Source organism: Pteronotus mesoamericanus, unplaced genomic scaffold (assembly GCF_021234165.1).
Source record: "Pteronotus mesoamericanus isolate MK-2021 breed Mesoamerican mustached bat unplaced genomic scaffold, CSHL_Meso_final contig_101, whole genome shotgun sequence".
Taxonomy (NCBI): domain Eukaryota; kingdom Metazoa; phylum Chordata; class Mammalia; order Chiroptera; family Mormoopidae; genus Pteronotus; species Pteronotus mesoamericanus.
This window is the reverse complement of record NW_026555001.1, coordinates 16,963,587-16,974,968: the sequence shown is the minus strand read 5'-3', so window position 1 is coordinate 16,974,968 and position 11,382 is coordinate 16,963,587. Positions and strand designations below refer to the sequence as shown.

Genomic DNA, 11,382 nt, shown 5'->3' with positions numbered 1-11,382 from the left:
AGGTGGTTAGCTAGGCTACCTGGCGGTCAATATGCAAGAGCTGTTTAAAAGTCAGACAGTAACGTCCTGTCTATTGTAAAGCCCCGATGAGTGCCGTGGTCACAGCTCTAAGTGTGGGCATCCCAACGAGAGTGACGAGGTCACGAGCAGCAGTGAGAACGGCCGTGTGAGCTCCGGAAGAAAGGTCAGTCCTAACACTTAGTCTTCATTCATCCCTTGCAGACGGAGGGGGAAGACTATGGCAAGAAATTGCTTTTCTCTATTGAAATGTTCATAACCTGTAGTTAAAAAATAGGACTATTCGGAAATTTGGAACCTAAGCAAAAGCATGGAGATTCCTCCCCTACCAGCTTTAAGATCTCTCCCTCCACCGCTACCCGAAGGATCCATACTTGTCTCTGGTCAATCAGGCCCAAAGGTTGGAGGAGACGGTGGCTGGAAGCCGGTGCGGGGTGGGGCGGGGAGGGGGGGGTGCGCCAAGAAGAGAGAAATGGTGGCAGATGTGGTGTATGAACAAACAGGAGGGGAAGTAACACTGTGAGGAAGCGGAGCGGGGCCTGGCTTGCCGAGAGGCACCCCGCCTTTCCCTCCGGTCTGTGGCGAATGAGGCAGACACACAACACAAGGCAGAAGCCTCACACGGGGGCTCCCCTACGGCAGCAACGCGCCGAGCGAGCTGGCTGTGCACGCACAGGACGGTCGCGCAGCCTGGCCTGGCCTGCCCGCACCGTCCCGGGTCTCATTCCTGATCCCCAGGCGATGATGCTGCGCACAGAATCAGCACCCGCCTGCACAGCCAGGGAAAGGCCTCCGGTCCAGGAGCACGACGAGCAGCACAGTGCACCCCTAAGGGAGGCTGCCATTGCTTTGACTCACTTAGGACTGGCCTGTCTCTCCCCCTAGTGGCTGGAGAAGGGAACGCGCTCCATGTCATAAATGGGCTGCTTAATTCAGAACTGTGTCACTTTGTTTCACAAACTTCCAAAGGGCTGCTGCTGAGTTAATTAATTTTTGATTGATGTTTAAAATAGCACCTAAGGAACTCATTCTGAAAGGAGCGACTTGCTTGTGAGGTCACACCAAACTTTCAGGGGCTTTGATATTGTCTGCTTCTGTTTTTCTTGTTTTTTTCTCTGATGTTGGAGGGAAGGAGGGAAGAAGGGAAGGAAGAAGGGAGGGAGCGGGGGAGGGAGGGAGGGTCCTCCTGTTCTCTCTCCTCCTCCCTGAAACCTCAGGGACTTCCCGAGGGAGGGGCCTAGGGGAGCCCTTGACTTCAGTTTGGAAATATGAACTGAACTCCAGTGTTCAGGTGGCGCTTGGTTCTCTTCATTTCATCTCCCTGTAAAAATGGTAACAGGCCCCTGAATCATCGATTTACAAATGACAACAGATGAGTGAAAAGAGCGGTAAGAATCTGTGGAGGAAATAACCCACGTTGGCTATTCCACCTCCAGGGAAAGTCTGTTGGCACTGGAGCCCGACACCTGTCTTTTTTCCTCGTTTCTACTTGATATTTTTCAGGAGGGCTGTCCGGGCATTCACCACCGCTTTGAAGGCATCTTCGCTGCCAGGCGCTACGCACTTGTCAGGGTGGAGCAGCACGGCGAGCTTCCGATATGCTTTGTTGACTTCATCCCTGCGAAAGCAAGCAAAGCTCTCTGTCAGCGGCAGGGGCCGCGCCACACACTGCATTTAGCCGTTTGGGTACTGTAATAGCTTTTGCCTTGAGCATCTCTCTACCCTTTCCAACCACTACCCTTTCCAAAGAAGGGACTAGGAAACAAGCGACTAACAAACAAATAATACGTAACATACAAGTAGCAAAAACTACAACGCAAAATGGTATATAAATGCCAAGGAAACGCCTGGTAAAGGAAAGATCAGATGAAGGCTGACAGCGCCAGGCACCTCGCAGGCACGCAGCACGCCTCCGCGGACTGCAGGAACGAGGACACGGGGGTCGGGGCAGGCCCCCGGACCACGTGGGGGACCCGGGCTCCAACAGGTGGGCCTGGGGGTTCCCACAGGGGTGGGAAGTACAGAGCAGTGTGGCGACCGGTGGGGGCTGGGAACGGAGCATGCGCAGGCGTGGAAAGTAGGAGAAACCAAGTGGGTGGGGCAGGGGCGAGTAAGTGACGGTGGTGAAGGCCAAACAACAGGAAAGCTAGGTTTGATCAACACAATAGCAGGCGTTTCATGACAAAATGCTGCTGGGGATGCTGTTTCTTGGAGCTAGGAGACAGGTAGGAGGAGGTTGTTACCACATCCCAACCAGAGTGTAAGAGTTTAGATTACAGTGTTTGTGGAAGGGAAGGGAAGAGGGAATGTAAAGAACGAGCTGGCAGAAGCAGGTGATGAGCTGGGCCTACAGGTTGATAAGATGTGAGGGAAAGGGCCGGAATGAGTTCCAGGGTTACAGGGAGTCTGAGGCCAGGGCAAGGTGGTGACACTGATGACCACAAAGGGGGCACAGAAGGGGCACCTGAGACCAAAGGAAAAACGAAGGGCATTACTCTTATCTAGAGAAGAAAGGAGCAGTAACAATGAGCACTTCTCCAAAGACCAGCAGAGCCCCAGGGGAGGCCTCTGGGCCTCTGAGCTCCTCAGAGAACAGGAACCGGTGGGGAGGGGCCTGGGGGCCGCCTTCCTGTAGCTGCCCTGCTCTTCATCCTCAGGGGTCAGGCCTCGAGAGGCTCTGCACTCCCAGCCACTACCCTGGTCAGAGTCTGGCTTGGTCGCCACCAGACGGTTTTCTTTCCTTTTGTAACTCAGGGTTCCCGTTGCCCTATAAGCTGGGATACGGTGCTTTCCCGAATGCTCTGACTTTTCTCCTTCATTTTGTACCAGGACTTCTAGTTTGGCTCTGCAAATTAGGGAGACGGACTTTGACATCTTAGACGTAACAGAAAGTCTGCGTGTCGGCTTGGAGAGGCAGAGGTCCTGGGCCACGTTAACAGTTCCCCACGGCTTGGGCATCCATTCTAAGGCTTTTTCTGTTGTCTGTTTTTAGGGGAGTCCTGAATTTTCCTGTTTTTATTTGCACGTAGCTTTTCTACATAGGTGCTTTTGATATTAGCTAACAAGGATCGCATTCCCTGCAAAAGACTCCCTGTCCTGAGGCAGGAACAGCTTCCCCCTGCCCCGCCCAGGGAGTGCTGGGCCGGCCCAGCCCCGCTGCTTCCCACGGGAGCGGGCAGGCGGCCCCTGCGCCACAGTCGGGCTGGGGCTCTGCGCTAGCAGGGCTTTTAAATGCTCTCAGCAGCAGGGGAGACTTGCAAGGAAAATTTGGAGAAACAAGACTCAGTCAAGTGTGTAAGAAATGTATCAATTCTACTGAAGATGAAGATTTTCCTAAAGTTCAAGAATAGTAAACAGGACTGAACAAACATTAAAACTCTCTGTAACTTAAAAAAGTCTCCAGGTTTTATCTAAAAGTGTTCAATGCCATTCAAAATTAGTTTGATATACCCAAAGAGCAAAGGTAAGAAAAGTACGTGTTGCCCTGGAAGGCTCAGTTGGTTGGGTGTCATCCCGCAAACCAAAAGGTCATGGTTCAATTCCTGGTCAGGGCGTGCGCCTGGGTTGCAGGTTTGGTCCCCAGTCAGGGCACATGCAAGAGGCAACTAAGTGATGTTTCTCTTTTACATTGATGTTTCTCTCTTTCTCTTTCTCCTTGCCTTCCCTCTGTCTAGAATCAATAAAAGATTTTTTTTTTAAAAAAAAGAAACTACATGTTTATATTGGTTAAGAGAATTTACAGAGGTCCTGTAAATTTTGGTAGATTCCAATTAACCACAGTGAATAAACAAGAAACCAAAGTTTCTTTTTCCTTAATATTGTTCTAAGTTAATTCATAAGTAAAGTAATATTTTCTTAGTTTTAGAGCCAATGTTCCTTGAGGATCAAATGGAAGAATTTAGAATGAGACCATGGAAAGTCTAAAGGGACTTCTAAAAGACACCGGCTAACTTTGTGTCATGTACACGGGGCCATCTGAATTCCCTCTTGGGGCGGAAGCGGCTGCAGCAGTGCCTGGCCAGTCACAGGTGACCAGCAACTACCTTCCTCTCCCCTCCCTCTTTCATTCTGGACTGAAGATCTGCTGTGAGACAAAAGTGGAGAAGAGATGTTTAATGCTGTTGATGCAGGCAAGGCCATTTCCAGATGTACCTTTCTGAGTGTGGGAATCAAGGTGAGAGAGTAGAAAGGGAGAGCCGTGGAGAGGAAAGCTACAGTGGGAAACATAAAGATCGGGGAATTTGTCAGTTGTACCATGCACAGTAATAGCAGTATTATGTAGTAAAAGTTCATGGAAACATAGAAAGTTCTTAAGAGAGAAGATCCCAAGAGTTCTCATTACAATGAAGCTTTTTCTTTTTTTTCTATATGAGAGGATGGATATTAACTAAACTTGTAACTTTTTCATAATATATGTAAGTCAAATCATTAAGCTATATACCTTAAACTTATACAATGCTGTATGGGAATTATATTTCAAGAAATTGGAAAAGAAGTTATATAACCATACTAAACATGATTTATTCTTGCACAGCAACAAAGAGTAGTGATTTATTTATTGTTCTCTGAAATAATTCTTTTGGCTAAAATAACAAACACACAGATGAAGTAGCAGGACTTTTGAAAAAGACAGACAGACAGACAGACACACACACACACACACATACACACACACACACACACTGTTCAGGGTCAAAAACCAATTTTACCACTAACTCATGAGGTTATTGAATGTGTTTAATCACTAAGTCCCAGTTTTGCCACCTATAAAATGAAATGTTTGGACAAGTTGGTTGTTAACGTTCCTTCCTCCTCTATAATTTTATAATTTAAGAATTCTCTTTTGTAAGGTATTTTTAAAAAAGATTTTGTTTACTTATTTTTAGAGAGAGGGGAAGGGAGAAAGAGAGGGAGAGAAACCTTGATGCACAAGAGAAACATAGATTGGTTGCCTCTCGCACGCCCCCAACTGGGGACCTGGCCCGCCACCCAGGTATGTGGCCTGCCTGGGAAATGAACCGGCCGGCTACCTTTCTGTTCACAGGCTGGCATTCAATCCACTGAGCCACACTAGCCAGGGCTATAAGGTATTTTTTTTAAGGATACATTAGCTTTAAGGCTTTTATTCAACAAAAGCAGAGCATACCATTTCAGAAAGTATTTATGCATATACACTACATAGTTCCCACATTAGGCAACTGCTATCAACTGAATAACTGATACTCAGTTAATTCAGTGAAAGAGCATTATTAAGTAATCTATTTCCCCACATCTTCATATTTCTAGACAATTACAAGAAGATGTATTGTGCCTATAATTTGGACAACTGAGCCTTTCTCTATAATAGAGCTCAGCACCAGTATCACAGAGCCCTGCTTACCTTGAGGCCCCAGGTTTGACTCCCAACATGTCCCAACTGTCTTTGCTATTTCGAATTCTGCGAATGGTGTCGGCCTGTTCCTTGGTGAAGCTAGTACTGCTATTTGTGATGGGACGCTTCCCTCCATTTTCACATAATTCGACTATGGATGCATAAAAGGTCTGCAAAAAGAAAACACATCCCACAGTAGAACCGATTTTGCAAAAATAGGAATTGCCTTTAAGCATTATCTTAAAAGATTTTAATATATTCCAATACCTTAAAATTCATAATAAAGCAAATATTTCAGAGATAAAAGAAAACATGATCAAATAATTAGAGGAAAATATACTCTTAATGAGTAGATAAAGAATCTCAAGAGAGAATTGGGAACTACACAAAAGAACCAAATGCAAATTCTAGAAGTGAAAAATACTGAGTTAAAAAATTCAGTGGATTTAACAGCAATTGAAGTCAAAGCAATAGAGATTATGCAATCTGAAAAACAGAGAAAAAAATGGAAAATAAACATAATCTCAAGGATTTTGGGACAAAATCAACTGATACATATTACGCATATATAGAGAAATAAAGGTAAAAAAAATCTCCCCAAATTTAAGGGAAAACACTTGCACACCCATCTGAGAAACTCACCAAGCCCCAGTTAGGGTAAATATGAAGAGAACCACACCCAGGCACAAAGCACAAAAATAAAGAGAAACTCTTGAAAGTAGCTAGAAGGGGAAAAAAGACATTATACACAAAGATGTAAGAGTAAGAACAGGTGCTAACATCTCAGGAGACAACAGACAGCAAGAGAATGGACTAGCATCTTTAAAGTGCTGATTTAATCTTTAACAATTATTATTTATCACTCTTGGACAAATTACTACTACTCTTAGGTGCCCTCATATCTGAAACAAGTATGATACCTGACAGACATTAAGAGTGCTGAATGTGATGAAATATGTAAACTCCTCCAGAATTGTAAAGTACTAGTCAAATGGGTAAGGATTATTATTGCATATATATAGGCACAAACCCACAAAAGTCTGTGTACTCAAAAGAATACAAATGTGGCAATCCAACCTCAACCTTATTTGGCCTTGAAACAGAAGCTATTGATGCCCAATTTCACCTGTCAGTCAAAGATGAAACCTGTCTTCTAATAGGAGGGGTGACAGCTTGTGAGAAGAAAATTCAGCATAAAAGGTTAAGTAAAATCCCACTCAATGATTAAGAACAACTCTTTATAGTATAGCTACATTATCTGAAGTGCTAAAAATTCCCAGAGTATCAGATATATTCAGAAGAAGAATGCATTATTCATTCCACCACTTCCAAATGGATTTATAATCAAGAGTTAACTTGACTTTATAAATTAAGTGTTTAAATACCTTCCTCCCCTTAAAATTATTCAAGATTAGTAAATTTTAAAAAGTGACCATCTACGCGGGTTGCAGCGTGAGTACAGCCTTCTACGGCCCACTTGATTGGCAGACCTAATGTTTACATGTGTCTGGCTGGATGCCGCACTGACGCCCGTTCTCCACCTGCACGCCCAGGGGCACAGCCCTGGGTTCCCTTAGCTTCAGCAAGGCGGGTCTGCAAAGTGAGGCTTCCGCTTCCTTCTGCATACAAGCGTAACCAAAGGTAGTTTGGAAGTAATCCTTTGTTCCAGTTCAGTATATAATGTTGTTAAACTTGACGATCATCAGAATCACCTAGAAAGCTTTCGCAAAATAATAGATTCCTGGCTCCTTCACAACATTAAACTTCCAGTAGCTCTGGAATCCAGCAATCTGTATTTTGAAATTTCCCCACGTAATTCTGATGATCAGCTAGGTCTGGTCTAAAATAGACAGCAGACAGGTATCACACGTACACACATACGCATATTCATATCCTCGCTCTTTTTGTTTCTCTCACCAGCTTCTGAAAAGAAAGCGCTTATTCTAATGAAACATTCCTTTTTTGCTTCTCATGATTTAAACTAAACTTTGGCGCGGGCTGCCTGGACACAGTGTCTACAACAGCACACTGCTGGGTTACCTGGAACATCTCATTAATTCCTTCTCCAGTTTGTGCTGAAGTTTCAAAGTACAGGAAGCCTCTGCTTTCGGCCCAGAGACGCCCTTCGCTTTCATCGACGCAGCGGTGCTTGGCACAGTCGATCTGAAACAGTAAATGGAGGGGCAGGGAAGGGTCCAGCCTTGTCCCGCCAGAGAAGGCCCAGGGAGGTCTCTGTCTTTCTTTTACCAAGTGAACACTAGTCTTACATGAGTCCCAGCACTAGCACCTAACACCACCAGGACCAAAAGGGACAGAACATTTACTGATGTTGGATGCGGGCTGATTTTCTGTGGCAAAGTGAGTGCCTGTTACTGCATTTTCAACTTTGTCCCTTGGGAAAACTCCTGCTGTTTACACTCAAGGGGCTTGGTCTGCTTTTCCCACCCTTCCATAGTCCTCTTTTCACCTAACGACCACCCCTCCTCCAACCAGATTAAAGCGTGATAATTAGGATCCATGTCTCCCCCTCAGCCACCAATATCATTTCCAACTATGGCACCAGCCACATTAAAAATGGATAAGGTTACATTAGCTTCAAGGCTCTTATTCAACAGAAGCAGGATACCATTTCAGGAAGTATTTATGCATATACACTAAAATCTGATATACCAGATTAAAAAGAAAAAAGTTCTTGTTTTAGGGATACGTTTTGAAAAGTTGTTCCTTTATCATCAAATAAGGACTTTTTCTTTTCTCTTTATCCGTTCCTCTCAACTCAGAGCTGCACTGGTCCCAGTATAAATCTAGAAAGGTGAGCATGCCGTTTCCAAAGCAGGTACCTTGTTGGCACACACGGCAAACACAATGTTCTCCATGTTTCCGTGAGGTCCAAGGTCTTGCTTCATTTCTGCCAGCCACGCATCCAGGGCGTCAAAGGAGTCTTTCTGCCCAACATCATAGACCAGTATCACACCCTGCGTGTCCTTGTAAAACTCATTACGGACCTTCACATAAAAGAACAGATGTACAAAATCTGAAACAGTAAGTTAGGGGGTTTGTGATTTTATAAAAATGTATCTCAGTCATTAACTTAGCAAAGTTATTGTTCTTTTGTGTATTCACGGTATTTGCTGCTGTATTTCAATATCTGGTCTTTCAGGGACTTTTTATAAAATCAAAATAACATAATAATAAAAAAAAGGATGTGTAATGGACACAAGGCTTCCTGCCCTACCCTTCCTCACCTCCAGTCCCCCTCTCCAGAGGCAATGGATCTTTAAGTGTTGTTAGTAGACCTTAAAAGAATACAAATTCATAAAGTTCTTCTCAGGAACAATTAAAAAGCACGTAAGGCAAAAATGACACAAATATCAGCAACGGGCACAATCACCGACATATCACACCCAAAGCTGGCTTCCCCAGGAGGCCAGGCGGCTTCCCTGTGAGCCTGGGACCCGGACACCAGCTTCAGAACTCCAGACTCAGAGCCTCAGTGGAATGTAGCGGGAAAGAGCTCAGGCTCAGGAGTCAGACACGTCTCGGTTCACACTTACTTACTAGTTGTGTGGTCTTGGGCAAGCCACTTAACCTCTCTGCGTCTCAGTTTCCTCATCTGTAAAATGGGGATAATACCACTTACTCCACGGGGTTATTATGAAGATCAAATGAGATAATGAAGGCGAAGCACCCACATGGTGCCCAGAAAACAACAGGTATTAGCACCTTCTCCCTTCCTTCCTTGCATTCATTCTCCAACTGTCCTCCTTTGATGTTTTCATCAGAAATGGCAGCCCACCTCTGGGGCACCCCTTTTAGCCTACAGTCCTGGGAAGAGGCACCACGAAGTACAGGGCGCACGGACGGGGCCGAGGCAATGGCAGGCGGAGCGGGTGAGGAGCAGCGTGGACAGACTGGGGGTTTCAGTGACAGAGGCCATGCATTATGAATTCTTTTCAAAGTATTCCAGCATGCTTTCAGAGTCACACTGGACATAGAGTCAGAAATAAAGCCATCTCATACACGTCAGGCGTGAAGTGCCTCTGGTTTTCTGAGCATAGACAGCTGGACCAAGAATGTGTCTATTAAATAACAGAAACGTAAGAAGCTATCCCCTGAAACTAAACCCAACAAAATCAGTAAGAATTTAAAGTGCTGAGGACCAGGGGCCTTCCCCCTCCGCCCTCCCGGTCCTTAGCCCGCCTGTGGTGGTGAAAACGAGACTCCCCTTCCCGGGAACCTTGCTGCCTGGGCCTCCGTAGGCCGCATTCCCTCCCCGGGTCCTCACACCTCGTGCACCGGCTCCCCTTCTCGCCACGGTTCCCACCCCAGCCTGCCACCATCGTGCCCGGATCCTGGCCTGGGCCCCCTTCCTGTCTCTTTTCCTTCTTCCCTGTCTCTTTTCCTCCTGTCCAGTGGGAGCGCAGTCTCGACCACTCTCACAGTTTCAGTTGTAGGAACCTTCAGGATGAGCCCTTTCATCTCTGCTCCCAGGCCTGCATTTCCAGTTAGCTCTAGACGCTTCCAGCGGAAGGGGATCTCAAGTTCAGTCTGTACAACAGGAAACTCTGCCGCTCATTCCCCCTAGGCTTTTCCTCCTCGTGAACGTCTAATGATGGAAGTAGCAGGCCACTCTCTCGGTCACTTGGGTTGACAGACTGGTGTCAATCTTTGCTGCTTCCCTCTCCCTTTGGTCAGCAGATTCAAATAATCCTGCAGAAGCCACCTCTGCCACATTTCTTGTGCCTGTCACTTCCTTTCCATTTCCACTGCCAATGTTATCTCTGCAAGTCTTCTAAGTAATCTCCCTAGCAACATTATACACTGTGCATATTAATCTTTTTAAAACCATGGCTCAAAAATTCTTTTATTAAAATTATATTTTATTGATTATGCTATTACAGTTGTCCTGATTTTTCCCCTTTGCCCCTCCATCCAGCACCTCCCATTCCCTCAGGCAATTCGTCATCATTGTTCTGTCCAAGGGTAATGCGTATAAGTTCTTTCACTACTCCATTTACTATATTGTACTATATCCCCATGGCTATTCTGTGACTACCTATTTGTATTTCTTAATCCCCTCACCTCTCCACCCATTCCCCCATACCCCCTCCTATCTGGCAACCATCAAAATGCTCTCCATATCCATGATTCTGTCTCTCTTCTTGTTTGCTTAGTTTGTTTTTTAGATTTGATTGTTGATAGATATGTATTTATTACCGCTTTATTGTTCACAGTTTTGATCTTCTTTTTCTTAAATAAGTTCCTTTAACATGTCATATAATAATGGTTGGGTGATGATGAACTCCTTTAGTTTTTTATTGTCTGGGAAGCTGTTTATTTGCCCTTCTATTCTAAATAATAGCTTTGCTGGGTACAGCAATATTAGGTGTAGGTCACTGTTTTTCATGACTTTGAATATTTCTTGCCAACCCCTTCTGGCCTGCAAAGTTTCTTTTGAGAAATCACCTGTAGGTAATTAACTTCTTTTCTCTTGCTGCTTTTAAGATTCTCTCTTTATCTTTAACCTTTGGCATTTTCATTATGATGTGTCTTGGGGTGAGCCTCTTTGCATCCATCTTGTTTGGGGCTCTCTGTGTTTCCTGGACTTGCATGTTTATTTCCTTCATCAAATTAGGGAAGTTTTCTTTCATTATTTTTTCAAATAGAGTTCCAATTTCTTGATCTTTCTCTTTTCCTTCTGGCGCCCCTATGAAGTGAATGTTGCATCACTTAAAGTTGTCCCAGGGACTGCTTCTATTACACTCATCTTTTTGGATTCTTTTTCCTTCTTGTTGTTCTGATTGTTTGTTTTTTGCTTCCTTATGTTCCAAATTATTGATCTGATTCTCAGCTTCATCCACTCTACTCTTGTTTCCTTGTAAATTGTTCTTTATTTCAATTAGTGTATCCTTCGTTTCTGACTGGATCTTTTTTATGCTGTTGAGGTCCTCATTAAGCTCCTTGAACATCCTTATAACCAGTGTTTTGAACTC

The 11,382-nt window shown here is 44.8% G+C and overlaps 1 protein-coding gene across 1 annotated transcript in view; it reads right to left on the bottom strand.

The window, feature by feature from the left end:
* Positions 1 to 498: 498 nt before the first annotated feature.
* Positions 499 to 11,382, bottom strand: part of DNAJC27 (DnaJ heat shock protein family (Hsp40) member C27) — a 28,803-nt gene continuing 17,919 nt past the window's right edge. Inside the window, exons 4-7 of the mRNA XM_054566363.1 lie at positions 8,230 to 8,394; positions 7,430 to 7,552; positions 5,399 to 5,559; positions 499 to 1,636 (exon numbers count right to left, since the gene is read on the bottom strand). Of these exons, the coding sequence (XP_054422338.1) occupies positions 1,504 to 1,636; positions 5,399 to 5,559; positions 7,430 to 7,552; positions 8,230 to 8,394 (582 nt within the window). The 3' untranslated portion in view covers positions 499 to 1,503. The remainder of the gene's footprint in view (positions 1,637 to 5,398; positions 5,560 to 7,429; positions 7,553 to 8,229; positions 8,395 to 11,382) is intronic.